Source organism: Rhinolophus sinicus, linkage group LG04 (genome assembly GCF_036562045.2).
Source record: "Rhinolophus sinicus isolate RSC01 linkage group LG04, ASM3656204v1, whole genome shotgun sequence".
Taxonomy (NCBI): Eukaryota; Metazoa; Chordata; class Mammalia; order Chiroptera; family Rhinolophidae; genus Rhinolophus; species Rhinolophus sinicus.
The window spans coordinates 55,289,774-55,313,530 of NC_133754.1; the positions used below are offsets into that span (position 1 = coordinate 55,289,774).

General features: G+C 48.6%; 1 protein-coding gene across 2 annotated transcripts in view; it reads right to left on the reverse strand.

The window, feature by feature from the left end:
- Positions 1-3,767: 3,767 nt before the first annotated feature.
- ADPRHL1 (ADP-ribosylhydrolase like 1) overlaps positions 3,768-23,757 on the reverse strand; it is a 37,527-nt gene continuing 17,537 nt past the window's right edge. The window contains exons 7-8 of one of the 2 annotated variants that reach the window (XM_019746598.2): positions 23,382-23,535; positions 3,768-11,184 (exon numbers count right to left, since the gene is read on the reverse strand). In XM_019746598.2, coding sequence (XP_019602157.2) covers positions 7,326-11,184; positions 23,382-23,535 — 4,013 coding nt within the window. In that variant the 3' untranslated portion in view covers positions 3,768-7,325. Of the gene's footprint in view, positions 11,185-22,675; positions 23,536-23,757 lie in introns of those variants that run through there. The other variant, XM_019746599.2, reaches the window with a different exon arrangement.

Here is a 23,757-nt window from a genome sequence, read left to right on the forward strand (position 1 = left end):
CTCCATGCATTTAAATTAGCTTAGAAAATAGTGACAAATGTAAAGACAAGAAAGTACCTACAGATCCACCATCCACAGCTAACCACTGCCTGCCTTTCTGTGTATTTTTCGGTTTGTTTGTTTTCTTCCTTTTACCTGTATTTTACATGTTTGGATCTACTGTTTTGTATTGGATTTTATACATTAAATGATAAGACATTTTCCGTTTCACAAAATTATTTTCAAGCATGATTTTAGATGACTGCATCTATCTCACTGAACAGATATGCCATAATTCACTTAACCAGCCTCTATTAGTGGACAAACATTTCTGTCATGTCTGTCTCTGTCTTGAATAATATCACACTGAACAGATTGTTTTTAACATTTTTATGAAAAAATATTTCCTTAATATGATCCCTAAAAAAGTAGAGTTATCAGACTAAGGACCCACACTTTCTAAAGATTCTTGATACTGATTGCCAAGTCGCTTTACAAAGGGAGGCACCAATTTGGGGCCCATCAGGAATGCCTGTCTCAGCACACTCTCAAAAGTACTGAGTGTTACTGTTTCCTTAAAAAAAAAAATTGTAGGTGGGGAGGTTTGTCTGTTTGATAGACCAGTGTCGGATTACATTTTGTGTGTGTGTGTGTGTGTGTGTGTGTGTGTGTGTGTCCTGATTTAGGCACTGTCTGCACATGTGTTCTGTTGGGTGTTGCTGTGGCACTATGCCTAGTTCTTGGCTAGGAGAGGAATCCGTCCCAGCAGACGTCAGCAGAAAGGGACGTAGCAGGTGGCATTTAGTAGCCCAAAGTCTCGTTGGCGGGAGTGTAAGGAGGTCTTCAAGCTGACTTCGGGTCCTCCCATGGCCCCCAGAACAATCTTCCTCTATGCTACTGGAACCAGGCAATGGCTAACTGTGTTTCCCTACTGTGGGCTCTGGATCCTCACTGTCCCCATCCTGGCTGAAGGGATCTCCATGCTGGGTGAGCCCAGCTGTAGACTGTAGACTAAGGCCCATGAGGGGTGGGTCATGCGTTTGGGCTTCCGTGCAGAGGGGCCACAATTTGCCTGTGGGGAACTGCAAAATGTAGAAAAACAATAAGGTAGTTCTCTTTCTGTAGCTCAGTACAACACTAACTGTGGCCCTGTGACATTGTGACTGAAGGGGAGCAGATTGCCACCCCAAAATGTGCCTCTTTGGGATATTGAGTATTTTAGTCTGGTTAATTTTAAGAAATAGCAAATGTGAGAGAAGCTCTGAAAACCTAGTAGAAGGTATCCTTTGTGAAAGGACATTTACACTGTAAGGGAAACCTCCATCTTTAAGGGTGTCTCCTTCACTGCACTGGGCTTGCCTCCCCTAGCATGGATTTTTAAATCTGTGTAACAACCTTACTGTCATGACTGCTTGCTCACAGTTGTGAAAGAATTCAGGAGGCACAAAGGAATAGAAGTCAGAAAGCTCATTTAAAAAGAGAAACACCATCAGAGTTGTTGCTAGGGTCTAGGGTAGACAGCTGTGCTGAGTTTCTGTTTAGCTGGGGTTTTATACTTTTCTAACCAGGATGTATTTGCTTCGGCCTGTAGTGGAACCTTCTGTTGTGTTCAGCTTTGTCTGTTGGGTGGGGGGAGGCTTGGGGGAAGGTGCGGTTAAACTTGTTATCAAAACCTTAGCATATGTTATATGAATTTAAGTTGGAGCCACCCCTCCATCAAATGGCTGCCCCCCGACCCCACCCCAGCCTCGTTCCTGTTTACCCACTCCTGTCTTATCACTTACCTTTGTTTTTACTGTGCTTTTCCTGGTAACCCCCCATAACTGACTCTCCACCCCCAACATCTTTTGTCTTTAGCTGAAAGTGGTATTTAAGGTGATGGCTACCACAATTTTGGTGAGTTACTTTTCCGGGGTCTCTCCAATGTACCCATATACAGGAGGTATACACCTTATTAAACTTTAATTTGTTTTTCTCCTACTAAGCTGTCTTGTGTTAATTTGATTATTAGTCCAGCCAGAAGAACCTTGAGGGGTAGAGGATAATTTTTCCTCCCCAACATGATTAATGAGATATATGTATTTGATCTTTGCTCCCAGTCTCTGGCATAGGGCTCCTAAAACCCTCGGAATATCCTGAGTGATAGGGTGAGCAGAGCATCTTTTGTTTTTCATAATAAGCCCTTCCCACCAAACATGAGTTTACGCTAACCAGGTGACTCTCTGAAGAGGGAGGTTGGTTGCCAGGGAGACCAACCAATGATTAGAGGGTTGGAACTCTTAGCCCGACCCTAGACCTCGTGGAGGGTAGGAGGAGCATGAGATTGAGTCACCAACGGCCAGTGATTTAATCAATCATGCCTCTTAATGGAACCTCCATAAAAATCCTAGGCTACAGGGTTTGGAGAGCTTCTGGAGTGAACACGTCCATGTCCCAGATGGTGGTGCACCCCAACTTGACAGGAAGAGAAGTTCCTGCTCCCGGGACCCATCTGTGAACTTCTTCATCCGTATGTTCATTTGTAACCTCTATAATATACTTTATTATAAACTGGTAATAGTAAGTAAAGTGTTTCTCTGAGTTCTGTGAGCTGTTATAGCAAATTATCAAACCTGAGGAGGGGGTCATGGGAACTCCGATTTGTAGCCAGGTTGGACAGAAGTGTGGAAACCTAGGGACCCAATACTGCAATTGGTATCTCAAGTGGAGGCGGTTCTGTGGGCTGAGCTCTTAACCTATAATGTCTGTGTTAATCAGGTAGATGGTATCAGAATTGAATGCGATTGTAGAGCACCGCCGGGTATCTCAGAGACCTGGAGAATGGCTTGGTGTGGAAAACCGCACATTTGGTGTCAGAAATGTTTTGAGTTATCAAAACAGTTTTCTTTGTAGGTCCCTTTATTCTTTTAGGGAAAATACCGCCAACTCTTTCACAGGTGTAGGGTAGATTCACAAATTGCGTGTCCAGTAGCTTCCTAACCTTGGAGTGAATTCTGCTGCATCACCCGGGGCTGTGGATCTCAGCCAAACCAGTCCTCTGTCATCAGATAACTGAATTATCTGTGGGCTTTTGGAGAGCTATATAGATTCTTATCAGAAATCCTTCCTGGGCAAAAGGAGAGGGGACACAGTGACCTCATCCCATGGAGCTCCTGTCACTAAGGAATGGTTCAGGACAAGAGGTGCCCGCGTCTTTCCAAACCTGCCTCAGGAGCAGCGCTCAGCCACCCCCGTGCGCTGAGATCGCTAGGGGAAGACAGGCTCACCCCCTTTGATGGCCTTTGTGCTCTTCACTACAGATGAATGAGCTCTTCCTCTTCCAGGAAGCTAAGAACCACAGGCCTGGGTCCGGGCACAGCAGCTTCTCTGAACGTCCTGGAAGGAAGCGGACATGGAATTGCTGTGCCCTGACCCCTGGTGCCCTATGCCCCTCTTCTCCTGTGCAGTCTGTCCCAAGCATCTCCCAGAGCTGCCCTTTCTTCAGCCCAGCTGGCGCCCAGGCTCTGCCTACACTTGGCCTGGGGAGCAGCCTTCTCTATTCTCGCCCAAAGCCTAGGTAGTATCCTGGGAAGGCCTGCTGCTTGTTTTTCCCAAGCGCACCCGGAGGGATTTTCTTCACATGAGGGCCTCCCAGATCCAGGAGCCTCCCTCCTCTCCTTTGCTGACTGAATCTCCCCACACCCACCGTGGCCTGGGGCTCTGCTACTCTCTGTGCTTGCTTCTCACCCCACAGCTGACATGAAATTCCTACCTCCTTCATGCAGCCCCTCAAAGAGGCAAGAAAGAGATTTGTGATGGGCAATATATTTTATTTTCTTTCTTTAAAATTGTTTTCAGCTGAATAAAGTTAGTAAAAGTTCAAAGGAGAGACTACAACAAAATAATATTTAGTAATTTCTAATGAATCCATTTTAGAGTTTGTATACAAAGGAGGATAAAACAAGGAACGGAACATTGAGCTGTGGGTTAATACATAATTCAATAATTAAAAGACCATAACTCAAACAGCAAAGATGCCTTCATTAAAAAAATACAGAAGTGATGCTGAATTTGTAAAATTCTAAGGATTGACATTCCCCGATGGACCATCTGAAATACAAGTGCACTCGTGATTCTTCGATTGATGTTTCCTGCATGAGCCCCCCCTCACTTTCCCTGCAGGGTATGCACCATACATGTGGCTGGCTCACAGATGCACCTGTAAACTGTAGAAAGAGCTGTAAAAACCTAACGTGAGGTGTAAGCTACTCTGACATGCAAAATCAAGTATGTCAACCAAAAAGCTTATATAAATATTTACTGTGGGTTTTAATTTAAAATAAAACCCCTCTGCAATAATTATTTTAACCCAGGATGCCACGTCAGTCTTTCTTTTGTAGAAATGGCAGTCATGTCGACATGACTTTTGAAGAGTGTAAACTCTTCAAAAGCTATCCTTTGACCTAATGTGAAGGTGCACTGACCACTCGTAAGTCCTCATGAAAAATCACTCTCGATTCTTTTCTATGGTGACACCCCAACATTGGCATACAGGGCAATGTAACCTGCAACTGTATTTGGTGACACAAGAGCAAGGCCCCTTAGGCTGAGCACGTGGCCTGCTGGCTGGGGCACAGACTCCCCCTGTGCTTGCCAGATATTTTATTTTAAAAAGGGAACTCCCAGTAAATATAATATTTTTATCTCCTCTGTCGGTCATCACATTCTCTGCCAAATAGTGCCTCAAATCCTTTGTGAAACAAAGTATTAAGAAAGAAAGAAAATAAGCAGGAAGTCACCTTCCCAGCGCCAGCAAAGAGGCCCCTGGCTGTGAACAGGTGTGGTGGATGGGGCGGTAACAAGCCCCTGTGGACCTCTGCTGGTACCCCTCCCTGAATATTTGTCTCATGAGCCTCTTGAGTTTTGCCCAAGTCTAGATGCAGACTTCCCAGAACTCTGGTGGTGGGGGTGGGGGGGCGGGTAGGGGCACGCTGGACCCCCAGAGTCCATGCGTTTGGAGAAAAAGCACCCTATTCTAGTGGACAGGGAACAGCACTGGAGCCAGTGGCCCCAGTCCTGTCCATGGGCAGCCCTCAACCCCAAGTGGGAGCAAAAGGCCAAATGAGGCGCCTCCCTACGGTTCTGCCTCCAACAAGTTGGGGTCTTCATCCAGGTGCCCAGACGCTAGACACAGGGCAGTGCTCTGTCCATGTAGGTAACCGTCACATAGACCAGCGCATGCTGCTAACAATGAGTAAATCAGGCAGACAGCTTCATGTGTAAGCCGGGAGCGCTGTCCCTGCTTTACAGAGGAACACCCCAAGGTGCCCTCTGAAGGGTGCCCAAGGGAGACCCTGCACCAAGGTCCACGGCCAGCCCATCTGAGAGCTCCTGTGGGACTGACATTGCAGTTGAGGAGTTTCCAATCCACCAGCTTTTAAATGAATTGCCTGATTAGCGAGAGGAGGGCGGCAGGAAATGAGCCCAGCTGATCACGCATGGACCTCACGATTCCTGCTTACCCTGCTCAGTGCCACGTAGGACACCATGCACGTTGGTCACACCGGGCCGAACCATCCTGGATGGCTAGACCACAGCGGCCCAGGCTCGGCATGGATAGCCTGGACACTGACAAACCCAGTTGTTTCTAAGCGCCCTAGCAAATCGTAAATCGGAAAACACCCTCCTCTAAATGAACACTGACATCAAATAAGGATGATTACAGCACATGTCAAAGTAAGATTCTCCAGGACAAGTAGAGATTGTCTAGAAAATTGCTCAGCTGCAAAGTTAGCAAACATCAAGAAGTCTTCAAAAAGCAGAAATCCATGTTCCACAAGAGGATGTCATCGAAAACAGTGAGCTGGCCAGCGGGGAGAGTCACACCGTCAGTTCCTTCTGAAAACCCGTGTCACAGAATGAATTGAGCAGCACACATGTCAGGTTTTCAAAGACCACTTCACAGCTCTCCAAAATGCATGTGCTGTAACATTAAGATTTTAAAACTGTCCCCAAGGTATGACCCCAATTGTGTCTGTGCTTTAGAAGAGATGCTGAAGAAAGAAAAACAGTCCAAGGTAGTAACAAAAATTATCTTGAGGTAGTGTTATTATCGGCGATTTTATTTCCTTCCTTATACTGCTATACACTATTCAAGACTGAAAAGGCATTATCTTAGTGACTGAAAATAAACTGGAATAATATAACATCTTGGGGAGTGTGGGAAACACTCATATGCTTTTCAGGAGAGTAACAGCAGGACAAGAGAGCATTGTGTTCGTGTCATTAACCAGCAATGCTGTCCAGGTTCCCAGCAGGACTCAGAGACCCCATGGAGGCTGCTGTGATGACAGTGAAACACAGAGGCTGACGTTTTATTTTCCTCACCACACCCGTTTTTCTGAACGAAACCGTCCTTGACTGTGTGCACCTGGAAGCAGTGTTGAAAATGACCTTTTAATCGACCTGCATCCTCACCTTCTTCTAGAATTGACTCAGGCGTTTCCTGTGGTCTGTGCTGCTCTGGCCCAGCTGAGCCCAGGTGTTGACCTTCCTAAGCAGAAAGAGGAGGTGCCAAAGCCCGGATCCCAACATCCTAACTTCGTCTTCCTGACCTTCATCCTGGCCAGATGCGGGTCATGGACCCAAGCCATCCCACTGGGAGTTGCTGCGGGAAACTGAAGCTCTTAGCCCTTCTTCCAGAATGTGTCAGGGTTACCGAGATCAGGTGCCTGCATTTGTATCGTGGGTCCTGGTTCGGGGCACTCACCTGCCCAACACCATGTTGAGGGGGTGGCACTGGCTGTGTCTGAGCAAGGTGGGGACCACAGTCTGAGGCTGACCACATCTGTGCCTGCTGAGGACCCTGCAAGGGAAGAAGTGCCCTCAAAGACCAAAGTTGGTCCAAGCCCCCTATGAGGAGACAGAATGGACACGTGAAAAGTTCAGCACCAAATGTAAAAGTGCTAAAAACAACACTGTGAGAGGATAGAAGTGTGTGGTTGGATGCACTCCAAGTGAAGATGCCTCCAGTAAAATAAAGAACAGGTCCGTGGTAGACAAACGCCTGGTGTGCCTAACACATTCCTCATCCTCGCTGTTCAGGTCTCCCAGGAAGAAGCCCACGTGCACTAAGCAAAAGGTGCAGAACTCCACAGCACATGTAGGTAAGAATGTGCTGAGTTACGGAACTTCAATCCTCCTGGGGTCAGTTACTGTAAGAGTGAAAGGAAAGGACTACACAGACCTCTCTGAATGTGGACGTTCAACGCTGTGCTCCTTTGGAGGTGGGAAAAACAATCTACAACCTGAGTGAGGAGCAAAAACTGAGTCATTAGACATGTCCATGGCTCATAAGCTGGGGGCCCTCACTTTGCAAGTTCAAACGTGTCGTTGGCCCTGGTAATTTTGGGCCGAAAGGACAAATCAAAAGACCTCTGGTCGCAAAAGCTTTGGGCTCTGTATTTTGCCAAATGCGCTGACTTTCTTCGATGTTCAAGATCCAAAGAGCTTCTCCCTACCCCAGGGATGTCTGGGGGTGCCTCCTGGGCTGGGTCTTGGGGTGTCTGGCAGCCCCCAGGTTCAGGCGTCGGCATTGCAGAGCCTTGTGCTGGCTCGGGGTGGGAGGACGTCTGGCCCTTGGCCACCTCATGACAGTGTTCTCCCACCTCGTGGCGCGCTCCAGGTGCCCCCTCGCCATCCCTAGGGGCTGGTCTCTGGGACTTCCAGCTTGTACCTGCAGGGGACGCCACTGCTGCAGAGCTGCCTGTGGGCTGCACCGAGTTGTGGGATGCCACCCTGCCGTCCTGGGCTTGTGCCAAGCGCCCTGCCATTTCTAGGGGGGAAGGTGCTTGGTTCTCTTCAGTGTGGGCATTGTGTCCTTGAGTGGGGTCCTCTCTAGTCCTCACCCATTGTCCTGGTGTATGTTCTGGACCTGTCTCAGCGTGTCGGCAGGGAGTCTCCACTTCAGCAGTCACCATGTTACTCACTTTGCCATCCCTGGTCTGTATTTGAGCCTCTTCAGAGCCATGCAATGTGGCCTTCTGGTCCGAAGGAGCTACTCCCTTCTGTCCAGGACCCTTCAGACCCACCAGCCCTGAGGCCCCCTCCTCTTGACTCCCCAGCCCTGCCTGTGGTAGCTGTGGCCTCTTCCCGACATTTATTTCCTCTAGGATGCCAGACTGTACGCGGGATGCAGGCAGCAGGTATGCCTGGAGGTCAGGACACTTTTGGGGTGCCCCATCCACCTGCTGCCCTTCTGCTGCTGTCAGTGGCCCTAAGGGAAACTGACAGGAAACCCCAGTGCTGAGAGGAAGCTGCTTTTCAGACATGAGGTGCTTCTCGTCCTTGGCCTGTTGGTTCTCAGAAGGTGAGGGCAGTTTGCCCAAACTGTGGTGCAGAGACCTGGCTACACTGCTTCCCTGTTGCACAGGGAGATTTGAGGTTGGAACCGGGGACTCTGTGTTAGTCCCCCGAGGACTTGTTTGTGCAGCTATAGTATTTCTGCTTCGAGCTGTGGTATTTGTTTTGCTTGCTGCTGGTTCATTTGAAACCCCCACTCGGGACTCGTTAGGCATGAGCTCAGGGCCAGTGACCTCCTGTGGGAGAGCGGTCAGTGCCTCCGAAGACTGTGAGGTTGAACGTGGGCGCTCCCCCAAGTTTTGGCAGACGCGTCCCTCTGCTGCACTGCTACTGTGGAGCTTTGAGGGCTCACCGGGTGTCAAGAAGAGGTGGCAGGTGGGTTCCTGACTGAGATCCTCTGTTATAAAACTGTGACTTGTTGGTGAGGAGCTGCATTCCCCCTTGTGCGAAGTGTCCCACTCTTCGGACATACTGTTTTTGGGTTTCAGGGTGTTACCTGGCGCTGGTGCTGTGTGACTCTTGGTGGCCCCTGTAGCTGTCCCTGACCTGGGGGCTTTAATGCTTGGTTTTGGGCCTTCATTGAAGGAGCTTGGTCTGTTCTCATCCAGATCCTGGTTGGGGCTTCCTTCAGCCATCAGCAGGGGCAGGGCGGAGTCAGTTAATTGTGGCTTCCTGCGTTCTTGCTCATGCAGAGTGTTCTTGTCCACTGTGGTCACGCTCTCAGAACTTGTCCAATCCTTGGCTGGTGCCGCCACCAATGTTGGGATGGCCATCGAGTTATTCTTGTTGGACGATGGCACTAGCTGACTCCCAGGGACAGAGCGGCTGTTTCCTCTCAGACGATTTTCCGAAGCTGTGGGATGATGGGATGGGCTGTCTTCATCACGGATTGGCATTTCATCTGATTCTGACAACTGGTGCTTCTCATAACTGAGCTCAGAAACATCCTTGCTTGAAATATCCTTATGGTTCTTGAGCTCGTTTGAATTCCCAAAACTTCCTTTGTTTTCCTTTCCTCCAATGGGACTTTTCTGTGGTTTCAGTGTTGGAGCTGTGTCTGGGATGTCACAATGGACACTGGCAGCGCCCCTTAGAGTTGTGAGGCTGAGGTCTGCCTGTGAGCCCCGCTGAGAAGGGGTGCTGAGTCTCCCGGGTGTCCCCTCAAGCTTGCTCACTCCGGTCTTGGCCAGGTTGGCACTTTTACTCTCAGTCATAGTGGGAAATAGCACTTGTATGTTTTCAACCACACTCTCTCCTCCCAGAACATGGGGACATTGGTCTTCACTACCAGATGCCTTTTGCAGCATGACAGGAGGGGGTGGCATTTCATGGACAACAGGAAGTTTGACAGTTATCAGGGGAGGCTCGAAGGCTGACTCTGTGTGCTGGGTGGCCTGGGCTGTGGCTGCACTGAGCGGTGGGATATGTCCTGGTGCTGTTTGTTCTGGGAAATTCTTCTGGATGGCGAAGAAGGGGTCTTGCTCTGAGTCTGAAATCACTCTTTCCGTTTCATCCTCCGAACTGCAAACTATCAAGTCCACTTGAGGGGCCTCCTCCGCTCCCTCGCCCAAGGGTCCAGGGCACAAGCCCACTCTTGCCCCCTTTGCTTCCTGGGTATCATCTGTAGTGCTGCTTGCCTGAGGACCCTGCATCCTGTCACCTCCCAATACCCCGGTGCACCCTGGGCTGGCTGGTTCAAGTAGGGATAACACAGGCTCGAGGCCAGAAATGGCTTCGCCCCTTTGGGATGCAAGAAAGGGGGAAGGCTTGTGGACACACTCAGGTCCTGCTCCAGGGGATGCTGTTTCCAGACTGTCTCTGGAAGCTGTGGCCTGTGGTTTTGAGGACTGTGCTGGCCCCTCCCCAAGCAGCCCCTTTCCTAGTGTTATGTTCCCACCGGGTGCTGTCTCCTCTGCATTGGGAGACCTGCCTCTTTCTCTTCGGGGCATGTGTCCCTGATCCGAGTGTCTGATTTTGGCACAGTGGGACAGCCAGCTTCTGGGGCTGCAGACGACTGTGGCAATGCTGAAGGCTGGCACAGGCTCAGCTGAGCAGGCCAGAAAGTGGGCCAGGGGCATCCTGATGCAGGTGCTGGCCATGGTGGCCACGCAGAGCTCGCGGATCTCGGGCCGGTGCATTTTCTTCCTCTGCAGGTTCTTTTTCTTTCGCTCCTCTGTGCGGAGCAGCAACATGCTGGCCTCTGAGCAAAGACAACTGCTCTGCTCAAACTTTTCCCGCAGCTTGGACAGGACTGAGCCCCTCTTGCCTATGATCTTTGGCAGGAGGCCCTTGGCTTTGGGCCGCTCTGCGGGAGGCTTTTCATGCACTCTCTTCTCCTCAGCCTCCTTCTCCTCTGCGGCCAAGAACTTCTTCAGAATGTTTTTCACAGTGTTTTTCCCAACAGGGAGGCCCCACCGGGGCTTATCACCACAGAGGGGCTCCCGGCTCCGTGCTGAGCCGTTGGCCCCCTCCCTGGACTTTTCCAGGAACTTGTTGACGGTGGCAGTCACCAAGCTCCTACCTGGGCTCTGCTTGTCCTTGAAGATCAGCTTTCCCACCTCTCGGGTCTTCTTGAGGTAGGGCTCCCGGCCAGTGCCCATGAACTTGGCCTGCAGGAGCTGAAAGCGTGTGGGCCTCCGGTTGGTGTCTTGGGGCTCAGTCTTGCAGCTCACCTGACTTTCTCTACTCTCTGCCTTCTTGGTGGGAGTCCGCCCCTGGGACGCGTCTTCATGGCCAGTGATGTAGAGCAACAGGCTGCTGAGGATGGCACGTACAGCTGGGTCACAGGTCACCTTACTGACCTTCTTTTTGAGGGCTTGGGAATCAATGGGTGTCTTATTGCTGCAAATCTTGCCACTCTTGGGGCTGTAAGGAAAAATGAATTATTACAGATATTATCATTTTTTTCCAAGGTGACTTCATAGAAAATTTCTTATGGAACACCCCCTATTTTGAGTACCCAACAAGTCCTGGAGGAAAAACAGAAGACTAGGGGCCAAAAGACTTGGATTCTAGTGCATCTCTGCCAATAACTCAGAGATGTCAGGGACACCTGTCACCGCTCTGGGTCACTAGTCTCTTTTCTGTTAAATAACAATCACAGTTTGGGAATCTACTTTGCATGTGTAAGATATTTAACTTTTTATGATAAACATATCATACTTGTATAAATGGGAATTTATATCTCTGTGCGGTTCTGTGCATATCTCTAAGTTTAAGTATGAAACACGAAGTTAACATTGTAGTTACGTGTGTATCCTGACTCAATCCCAAACTGAGCCTCTGAGAATAATTAGTAAGACAGCTGGCCCTGGGAGGGCAGGAGGGGCCTCAGCTTTGGGGAGGGGTCTCTGAGGCAGGAACACCTGGGCAGTGGGCAATAGACCCTGAGAAGAGAGCAGGGACACCACTGGGACCTGACTTCTTGAACCCCTTGGAAAACACTCCCAGAGAAACCCCAAGACAGAGCCCTGAGCCCTGAGCTCACGCAGCTCTATCCCTGTGAGATGCTTGTCAGCAAGGCCCCCATGATTCCATCACTTCAGCCCAGCCACTGACTCGGAGGCTGTGACCTCGCAGGTCTCTTGCATGGTGGGTCTCTGATATTTGATAGGGTTTCTCAGCCCAGCATCCAGGCTGGGAGGCTCACTAAGGAGTGCATCTGCTGACTACACTGTCAAAGCTGGAGGGTCCTCCCTGGTGGGGCAGAACCATCTCCAACCTCTCCACATGGTAGTTCTGTAAAGATGGACCCAGAATTAATAGCCTAACCATCACACATTCTAGTTATTCATTACAAGGACATGATCAGGATGTAGAACAAAGATTACATGTTGCATGGAAAATCTTCACTGTTATTGATGATATTGAAAAATTGGAGACATCCTAAATGTCCAACACTGGGCTGCTTAAATAACAGCACATCTGTATTTATAGGAAAATAGTCTGGTATAGAAAGTGCTCCTGATGTAAAGCTAGAAGTGCAAGCTGCAAAGCTCTTTGTGGACTTTGGCCCAACTGTATTTTTAAGAAGTTTCACAGACACACACAGTCAGGAAATAGGCTGGAAGGAAATATACGAACATATTTTTCTTTTTGTACTTTTATGCATTTTTCCAGAAGAGAGCATTTTATTTTTAGAAGCCACACACAAATATCCTTTTAAAAAGCTGTTACTTGTGCACTGGTGTGATTGGGGGGTCACCAAAGGCCCACCCCTTCGATGGCCTCACCCCAACAGGACATGGATGATTTATCACGTGGCAATTTGACCCTACCCCCTGGGTGAGCCTGTGCAGTCACCCAATGCCTGGGAATGGATTCTGATACATAGAATTGCAAAAGCCAAAAACGTAGCCTCAGACTTCTGCCTCCTCAGGCTCCCTGAGAACCCCCAAATCACCTTGATGCAGTGAATTCACACAGAAAGTGGCTGCTTCAGTTATTCTAACACACCGTGTTTCCCCGAAAATAAGACCTAACCGGACAATCAGCTCTAATGCATCTTTTGGAGCAAAAATTAACATAAGACTTGGTCTTATATAAAACCCTGTATTATATTATATTATATTATATTATATTATATTATATTATATTATATTATATTATATTATATTATATTATATTATATTATATTATATTATATTATATTATTAAATTATGCCTCGTCTTAAAATAAGACCAGGTCTTACATTAATTTTTTGCTCCAAAAGATGCATTAGAGCTGATTGTCTGGTTAGGTCTTATTTTCAGGGAGTCAGGGCAGTAGAGGACATCAGAACACTGCAAGGACTTGTTAAAACCTGGAGTGCTAAGCGATCCCACCAGAATTTCTGACTCAGTCTGTCCGTGAAGGACTGAGAATTTGTATTTCCAATAAGTTCCCTGAGTGGTAGTTGCTGCTGGCCCAGAGACCCCACTTTGAGAACTACTGGGATAGATTGAGATCTTTCCCAACCTCAAACAACTGTGGATTTGAAGAACCAATGTGGTGGATCAGGCTTCTAAAACGAAACCAAAACCTGAACCCACTCCTAAGCCACAATGTGGTGCGAGCCAGCATGGCCTCGGAATACCAACTACATAAAAATCCCAGGGCCTGGGGGTGCCCCTCCAGCGCCAAGAATTCTGAGAGGCTTGCCTGTTCACTGAGAACCAGTAGGAAGGTCAGTCAAGCCCACCCTGGAGGGCGCCAGGCTGTGTGTGACTTCACAGCTGGTATGTCCACCCAGGCTGCCCACATGCCCTGGACCAGCATCAGGGGTTGCGGGGGACCAAGGAGCAGGCCTATTTTGGTATTGTTGGTCAGCCTTTGGTGCATCAGGCTGTATCTGGGAAGGCTGGTGATCTCACACCACGCCCATCTGTGGTGCCTGCCTCATTGCCAGCCTGCCCACTTTCCCTGACCCCCCTCCAGGTGATCTATGGAATGTCCTCTCTCCCTGATGACCAGATCGCTCACTGAGGGCTGCACTGAGTCACCAGAGAACTCCTTTTACCTGAGGAGGCAGGTTTTCAGCAGCCAACACTGGGGACTCAGTGGTCCAGGCCAAAGCTTTTCAGGGGTTTCCTCAACCCTCACCCTTCCTCTCCCAATCTTCCAAAGGCAGCCTGAAAGAAACATGGCCTAGAACTCCCTAGGGATGGTGAGGCGGTGGGGGCTATGCCCTGTGGCTGAGTGCTGGGACGTCAGGGGAGGGAGAGCCTTGCTCATTGCGTGCTCCATGATCTAAGAGTTGTCACGTCTCACATCTCTGAGATAAGATGAGTGTTGTGATCGGTGGTATCTTAGCCTGGTGGGTAGCTTGATTGGCTGGTGGCATTTTATTTCCCAGAGGCATATAAGACATCGGGCATCACTGAACTGACTCAATGGAATTTATGATGATGCTCCGTTGTTAACTTCTGGGTGATTTTCTAGTGACTGCTGGTGAGCTCTGCTGCACCATACACTGGCTCATCTCATTTTATCTTGTCTCTTAGGGATTATTGTTACCCTTTTCGCACTTGAGAAATCTAACTATGGAGGTATTCAGGGACTTAGAGATCACAGGGCTGACTAAGTTTAGAACCTGGATGTGGTCGGTGTCCAGCTTCGTGGAATACCATGGGCAGTGCCTCTGGGAACTGCCCAGGTCTCAGGGACTGGCTGGACATCTGGGGTCTCACAGACACATCACACATGGCTGAACTCAACTTTTTGATGCTCAAATCCCTCCTCCTGCTTAACCTGCCTTGGCAATGGCACCTCCCACCCCCAGAAACACGGGAGTTATCCCTGGCCCCACAGCCAATCGTGGCCAAGCTCTGCATTGTAGGGCCTGAGGATGGGAGGAATCCATTTCTGTGGCATTGCTGCCACCCTTGCCGATGACATTCACAAACCCCCATCTACTTGCTCCGGCTCCTCTCTCCCCTGCTACTCCCTCTACATCACACCAGTGAAGGTTGCATCCAGACAGTGATTTCCACTGTCAAAATTGAGGGCGAGGGCAGCCAGATGGCTCAGTTGGTTAGAGCACGAGCTCTCAACAACAAGGTTGCCGGTTCAATTCCCGCATGGGATGGTGGGCTGCGCCCCCTGCAACTAAAGATTAAAAACGGCAACTGGACTTGGACTGAGCTGTGCCCTCCACAACTAGATTGAAGGACAACGACTTGGAGCTGATGGGCCCTGGAGAAACACACTGTTCCCCAATATTCCCCAATAAAATAAAAAATTGAGTACGAACTCCTGTCAGTGAGGCCCACAGAACCCCAGCCTCAATGTGTGCCAACTCCTCATGTACTGTGCCTCAGCCCTGCCATTCTGCCCTCAGGCCTCCCTCACCCTTTCTCTGTGCTGTTCTTGCCTTCTGCGACACTCCCCCCACCTTCCTTCCTCCTCTTTGCTTAGGTCTCCCATAAATGCCACCACTCAGGGGGATCCTTCCTGAGCCCTTCTGCAGTAAGTCCTCCTGCCCTCACACTTGTCTGTTGCAGTGCTCATCCCAGGCATACTGAATCCTTGGCTGAATTATTTAATATCTATCCCTGCTATCTTACGTGAGTGTCTTCACACAGGATCGAAACACGTAGCTCAGTGCCTGGCACATGGCGGGTCCTCAGTAAGTGGTGACTGAATTAACACACCTGTGACTAAGCAATGCGCTGATGGCCTCCTACTTCATCATTTTATCAATGGGTCTCTTACTATGATAGTTACACTAAATGGGGAGGGTCACAGCAGCAGAGACGTGTGAATTCAGCACCAGAGTCTGCCATCCTTATGCCATCTGAGAGCCTTTGGGGTCTAGGACTTCACCTGGTCCCAGGTGGAGACAAGAAAGCTTCCAGACCTGCCTTGTCACATTGCTGGCCAGCTTGGAGTCGTTTGCTCACTTGGTTATTTCAATCATCTTTATGATCGCAGGTTGAGTCATTCCGATGACTGAAATAGCTACACTGACAATGTGCTTTGGGGACATTCTGATGTCTGAATAAAGGCCTTGAGGATCATCCATGTATGAGCTCATCCACCCCTTCACGTACCTTGCCAAAGAGCTTCTGAGCCCCACTGTCTAAATAGAAAGATGAAATGAGCTGGCCTCAAATTCCCATCAACCACCTGTCTTAACAGGCTACAAATTTGGAAGAGTTGGACAGTATATGAAGCTCGATGTTGATTTTATTCCATTACTCTATCGTCAGCCTATGGGTAACTGGACACCGCCTTCCACACATTCCCAGCCATGATTTCGATGCTGCATATCTGTTTGTTCTGGGAAGCTGAGCGGTGCACTTTTATGATGACAGTGACACAAAAGGGGCCACGTTCTTGGTTTGACTTACCATTTGTCCTTCTCATGGTTCATTAAGGGGGACAAGACTTATCCTACTTCTAGGTTAGCTGTTCCAGCTAGCTCAGTGCTTCCACGTCACATGTAAGTGCGTGAGCCAGTTATAAAGTTGGTTGTGTTATCAAGACATCGTTCAGCATCTCACTAAGCTAATAACCACCGAGAATTAAATGTCACGGAATTGCTCCAAGCTGCCTAGGAGAACCCTAGGTATATATTAAGTGGCTTTTATCTACCAGGACATGGGTAGAGTTTCAAAACATTCCAAAATGCTTTCATAATCACCTAAGACATGTTTTCACTCTCAGAGAAGGTCAGGATGCTTTTCTAAGATTTATAGGTCAAGGAATAGGGGATTAGCCAAGACCATAAAGTTCTTTTTCAGTTGAGCCCTGTCTTGCCAAGGTGGCTTTGCCCATGAGCCAGTGGCAATAGAAAGTGTATGAGATTCAGGACGATATCCTGGGACTGTGCTTAGAGAATGGGCACGGCATGATCGCCTTCAAAAAGTCATTTGTGTTTAACAACCATTATGAGCCGAATATTTCTCCTCTACCTCAGCCTGCCTTTCTCCTATGGCCATCTCTGTTCTGCTGTTCTCCCTGAGCCATCCTACCCCAGGATAGACACCAAATTGTTTGCAGGACAGTTGTTGAGTGTATGTTCACCACATCTGTGCCACAATAACCCTCTGAGCCACCTCCAGTGAGCTGGGCTCCTGCCCTCCCTTCAGGGACACCCTTCTCTGCTCATCATGCCCCTGAGCTTGCAAGCCCAGTCTGGCCCGCTGACCTCACCTTGTTTTATGATCCAGCTGTTCTGGTCATCAAATGTTCCCAGCTCATTCCCACCCTAGGCCTCTGCTCTAACTAATCCCTCTGCTTAGCGCAGTCTGCCCTCGGGGTTTCCTCTGTCCCCTCCTGAGATGACTCTTGCAGTCACAACTCATGGTGCTCTCCAGCACCTCCCCCAGGATAACTGTTGCTGTAGCATTTATCATTGTCTGAGACTTGAGGGCAATTTCCAACACATCATGTGTATTTTTGTCTGGCTCCCCCAGTAGAATGTAGGCTCCATGTGGGCAGGAACCTGGTTTGGTTCACCACCATCCCCCAGGGCTGACAGCAAGAGCTGGCCAGGGCAGGCACTCAGCAAATGCCTGTGGAAGGGCCTTGTTTGGAGGCCTCCGCTTACCTCGCAGGTCACTGCCAACGGTGAGCACTTCAGGTCTGTGTGCCTCAAGCTTTGAGCAGCGCCGCCCTGCTGCACACAGGTACTGCCCACCTGCTTTGGACCTTCCGCCAGGCTCTCCACCCTGGCTTACGCCATTTCTCTGGAGCTCTGGACTCCTGAACTTCCATTTTGTGGTCATGCCATGCTCTTTCCCAGCTCCATGCTTTGCCCAGGCTGAGCATTCTGGCCTGGAACAGCTGCATTCCTGACAAGCTCCTATTTGTCCTTCACTACCTAGTTCAAATGCCCCTGCTCAGTGGAACCTTCCCCAGTGCCCCCCCCACTACCACCACCACCACTGGTCCTGTGGAGGCCTCTTAGTGTCCCCCAGGGGGGTGACACTACAGACCTCTACACCCCCAAAGTCCCCGAATCAGAGTGCACGTGGATCAGAATGCATATGGAGCAGGCAAATTCTCCCTGTAGTCCCTTTTCCAGGGCACCCACGTCGCTCACCGGGGATCAGATAGCATCCTGGGGCGGGCGGCTGTGAGCCAGCCCATGTGGCTATTACAGCAGTGAGCTCATAAGGTCAATTCTAATAGTGACTATTAATCATAATTTGTATGCATCATTTTAACATAACTATTTTTCTAGTAAAGCACAATAACAAATGTCTGTTGACTATTCCGTATTTTTTTTTTTAATGACTAAGTAGCTAACAGTTGAAACTGTGCCAGTGAGTCAGAAAACCTGAACCTCTGCATTTCCCTGGAAATAAATCTGGCTAAAGAATGGCAGGTAGCCATCGGGGCTGGGGGACCCCACAGTCATGCCCCTGAACCTCACAGGCATGGCCATGGCTATGGTGGATAAACCATATGGTGGATAAAGGGAAGTCTGTCCAACTGAGGCTTCCTGAGACCACCTGAGTGTTGAATGCTGTTCCAGGCCCTGAGATTTAATAAGTAAGAAGAACATTCTACAGAGACTCCTCTCACACCTAATATACAGTTACTGCTATATGTATGTGTGTGCGTGTATCTCTGTGTGTCTGTGTATATCTGTGAGTGTGTGTGTGTGTGTGTAGTGAGAGAGAGAGAAAGTGATGAGGCAAAAGTGGCCCAGTGTTAGCATTTGGTGACGCTGGGTAAGGGAATATGGGGTTTCTTTGAGCTCTTTGTGTGCCTTTTTGTATGTTTGAAATACTTGAAAACAAACAATTAGAATAGGACAAGAAGGAAGCAACGGCATGGGTTGATAAGTACATTCTAGGACCCTGAAAGCACCAGGTCAGCAGTGATATTTGGGACCCAGCAGTGCACTAACGCCTGCAGGCCTGGTGGCAGGCAGAGGACTCAGGCATTCTGGGATTTCTCAGGCGTCTGGGACGACACAAGCCTGTGCACACCAGGTGGCTATGGTTCCAAGAAGGCCCCGTGTTCACTGTGTCACCCTCCTCGTACTATGCCCCCGTGGTGATGAGGTGGTGGGGATGGCGGCTAAGACACAGATGCGCCCTCAGGCCATGTGCCGTGCTGTGAGCCTGGCAGCATCTTTTGGCCTCCAGCTTGGGCACCGTCACAGCTCCTGTTGTGCCTATGCAGGGAAAGTAATGACCAAGCACTCAGCCAGAGCTGCGCTTCTTTCTGTCACATGTATATAAGTTCCCGTTTGCTGGCTAGCCGTCTCTGTTCAGTGACCGGGCCATTCGGAAACCACTGGGAGACTCAAGGCTGCCATTTTCCTTCCCATGCTGATTTTCCCCCCTGTAACATTCTGAGGGTGCTTACACTTTATTTCTACTTATTAACTGGAAATATGTCAACCCATGAGGGATTTTAACTGAAGGAGTCACAGTGCCTGCACTGTTACTTAAAAGGTATTCAGCATTACAGGAGCTTGGCATGAATTTCAATGATGGAATTGTTAATACATTTGGGTGGCACATGAATTTGAGTATTTCTAGTTCCATCAGTTGACATCTGATTGATTTTTCCAGTCTTGTCTGCTTGGGGCGCTGGGGTTTCATAACGCACCAAGGCGGGATCTCCCTGGGGGAATTCAGGGCTATGGTCAAGTCTCACTGAATTAGGGTGGCTGGTGGGGAGGTTAAGAGGCAGGAGTTTGGTTGTCAGACATGCTGGGTTTAAATTCCTACGCTCCATTTACTAACGGCTGCAACCCTCTGAATCGGTTTCCTCCTCTACAGAATGGGAGAAGTAACGATACCCATCTCCGTACCTCAGGTTAGGGAAATACAGATTTTGGAAAAACACAACTAGTAATGGTGGGTGGCATCAGAGAACTGGGAGCTGAGGCAGCTCTGCATTGCACCGTGGTTGCTGGACCCTCTGCGTGGCTCTTCTGCTCTTGTCAAGTGATTGAGCCATACATTGATTTCCCCAGCTGTTGGAGAGGAGTGACAATACCTGCCAAACCCACCTCATAGCTGGCTTCCAGATACAAAGACACTGGGGGAAATTATTTAAAATCTAAATGCAAAATCTCTTGGGCTGGCCCGGTGGCTCAGGTGGTTAGAGTCCCGTGCTCCTAACGCTGAAGGCTGCCGGTTCGATTCCCACATGGGCCGGTGGGCTCTCAACCACAAGGTTGCCAGTTCAATTCCTCGAGTCCCACAAGGGATTGTGGGCTCCGCCCCCCGCAATTAAGATTGAACACAGCACCTTGAGCTCAGCTGCCTTCTGGATGGCTCAGTTGGTTGGAGCGTGGGCTCTCAACCACAAGGTTGCCGGTTCGACTCCCGCAAGGGATGGTGGGCTGCACCCCCTGCAACTAGCAATGGCAACTGGACCTGGAGCTGAGCTGCGCCCTCCACAACTAAGACTGAAAGGACAACAACTTGAAGCTGAACGGCACCCTCCACAACTAAGATTGAAAGGACAACAACTTGACTTGGAAAAAATGTCCTGGAAGTACACACTGTTCCCCAATAAAGTCCTGTTCCCCTTCCCCAATAAAATCTTTTTAAAAAACGCAAAATCTTTTAACCAAAAAGTTTGGGCACATGAATTAATCAAAATCAGCCTGAAGTCTGAAGACTTCTGAGCAGTGCAGAGGACCTGCTCTAATAGTGGAGATGTGAGCAGGACCTGTGTGCCTGTCACTGGGGATACAGACGGCTGCCAGAGTGCAAACCCTTCCTGACAGCCATGACATTTCCTAGCCATAGTCACGGCTACCCGTCCAGAGTCCCAGCTTCAGACCTCACATTCCTGCATCCTGCGTCAGCTACGGGACTATCAGTAGAGGGGTATGGCCTATAGGTGTGGGAGGAAAACTGTAAGGTGTAGGTCACATCTCAGGACCACACCTGCCTTGGAGTTATCCTTACTTGTCACCAGGGAGTAACAGGTGCTAATACCCCCACATCTGCTGTTTTACAGGGCTGTGAATTCACATGGGCATTTAACATTAGTGTTCCTGGATCTAACGTGCTATTAATTGTAAGATTCACTGTTACTTGACAGATCTCAGGGAAAGAAAAACTCTGCCAATTAAATGGTCAGACACAATCAAATATACGATGCATCCCAATTTTAGAAATATTAAATTAAAAAATGCATCCTAGAATGAAAAATCACTGGGCTATTGAGTTTAATTTCTTTTCAGAGGAGATGGGGAAGCAACCTTTTAAAGTAACTATAAGGAGAAGTGTTTAAAAATACCATCCCAGAAATGGAAACAACTTAAAACTACATCAGTAGGGGTCCAATTATATAAATTATGGCACATGTGTACATGGAATATCAGGCAACAGTTAAAAAGACTGAGGTAGATACATGTATGATGATACTGAAAAATATTTTAAAACCCAGTTAAGTGAAAAATGCCAAAAGGAAACCATTATGAACACTATAATTCTTATTTGTGGAAAGAAATTGTGTGTGTGTGTGTGTGTGTGTGTGTGTGTACAACATACAGATGCAAGTGTAGAACACATACTTGCAACCCTGATTGTATGTGTAGAGAAAATTTCTAGAAAGTGACATAAGGAATCGTGACCTATGACTTTCTCTGGAGTCTGGTAAAATGTGAATGTGCCTGAGTGTTTAGAAGAATCTTGCTTTCCACATGCGCCATTTATGGCATTTAAATTTCTGAAGCTGTGTGCATGTAATACTTTTATAACAAAAGTGAAAAAGCAAGTATTACATTTTTAAAAATTCAAGTAGGTATGGTAGTCACCGCATTACTTTTTATGGTTTTGTTTATCTTTTCAACTTTTGCATTTCCCTGTAATAGGAAAATGAAATGAGGAAACAGTTACACTCATTTTATGTTATCTTTGAATTTTTGTTTATGTGTTTTAATGTATAATTAATCTGTAAATAGACTCACTGCCTGATTCTAAAGGATGGGTTGAATTCTCCTAAATCATCTATAAAACGCAAACCAAGTAGCCTCCTTTGCATCCAGCTGCAGGGTACCCTCCTCATTGGAGGTCTGCTTCTCTTCCACACAGCTGAGTCGAAAGAACCCCTTGTAAGGTAAGCTGGTGAAACAGGATACTACTTCAAAACAGTAAGCTGCTGTGTTATGTATGTCCAGGAAAAATGTCAACTTACCTTAACTGGGTTTCTTTTCCTAGAAGATAATTCTCAGTTAATTTCTCCACCCCCACTAACCCTGGTTTGGCCCGTGAGTGGTGGAGGTAAATGATGTGAGAGCCTTTCACCCACTCTGTCTTTCTGCCTCTTCTGATTGAAAAGCATCAATAGCAGCAAATGTTAGTTCAGTTATTCAGAAACCTGACATTAAAAACACTTTGGTGCAAAACACAATAGCTCATAGGTTCTTTCATCAGCACAGATGGAAACCTTCATACTTTTCCTAAGATATGGAAAGTGATGTATTCTATTGAAAACACACTCTACTATTCCTACAGCCCAGGACACCAGAGGACAATTAAGAAGGGGAGTAAGAATGCCTGGGAGGGGCCGTGTGGTCCCATGAATCCTGAGCGCTTGAGTGCGAGCGGGTATGCCCAGGACTGGTGTCCCTGGGGCTCTGAGGACTGTGCCCGGCTGTGCTCAGGCAAGCCTTTGATAAAAAGAATGCTGCCATCAACAAGACAGGCCCCAGCCAAGCTGCCAAAGTGCCATGTTAAACATCAGTCACCAACTGCTGTTTTAGTCACACCAGATGCTACTTCAAAAAGGTTGTGTCCAAAGTTATTTTTAACGTGAGCAAGAATCTCAGAGTGAGAAACCCTGGCTCTGTTTTCTTATCAGCGAACCCCGGTGGAGCAGGCTACAGGCCCTCTCTGCAATGTGGACATGACCCACACAAGTGTGACAGCTGCAGACCACAGAGAAGAAAGATACGGGTGCTGGCATGAGAGCCCTTTATTTCTTGGTTTCCTTAGTTAGTTGTTCCAAAAGAGGTTGGTTTGAAAGATCTAGTGTGATTAAAAAAGTAGGCTGGCAGGTTAAACGCAGTGCTTTTGGCTGCAACCTTAAGGCAACAATACTGACTGTTCTTCTGACGTAGAAACCCAGCAGTGAGAATGCAAGTGTAACATGCGCCCGTGAGGGACGGGCGCAGCTGGTGGGGTAGGGGGTGGTAGGTTTGCAGTAGCTGAAATGCACGTGTAGGAGCTAGAGATAGACAGTGACGGAAGGTACTGCGGATGGAGGGGGGCCCTTCTGAGCAGAGCCATGGTGGTTAGTTGTTGAAATGAATGAGCGAATAGCATTAGTTTAGCAACAGAATAAAATACACCAATTTGTCCAAGAGACTGTTCGTGACTATTGCATGGGGAGGTTTGAGGGTAGCAAATCCAATGTGACCTCAATAATGCACTAGGTTTGGGTTAGGATAGGACAACTATTCTCATAGGACAAAGAGTGCATTTTGTAAACAATTAGGATTCTGAAACTGGGAGGAGAAGAGTTAAAATGTACTCCTGGTCAATTAGGCATGGATTATCAGTGAGCTGAGCAGGGGTGAGCCTCACTGCGGACTCCCCTGGAGCCCCCGGAGTGGACACGGGCTCCCTGGAAAGGGAAAATGGCAGAAGGGCTTTACTTCTCTTCTGTGGACAGGTGGTGAAGAGCTTCGCCCAGGTGCACCAGCTTCTCCCTGTGCTCCAGATTCTGGTATAGGCCTTTGGGAACAGCATCCAGGCCGTGGAGCAATCCGAACAGGCAGCCCGCAATGGTCCCTGTCGCCCCACTCTCACCTGGAACAGAAACGCAAGTCCTTAGGGGGCTGCAAGGCAGAGCAGGAAGAGGGAAATGAACGTGAACTTGACACTAGCTACAGCCTCCAGTCACCCTCCTTGCCAAGGGCCCATCTTAGAGACTCTTCTGGGCTGACTGCTCTACAGCAGGCAGCCCCAGGGCTTGCTCAGCCTCCTCCCCATCCCTCATGCAAAACCTCAGTTTTGCTCTGGGTGACACCC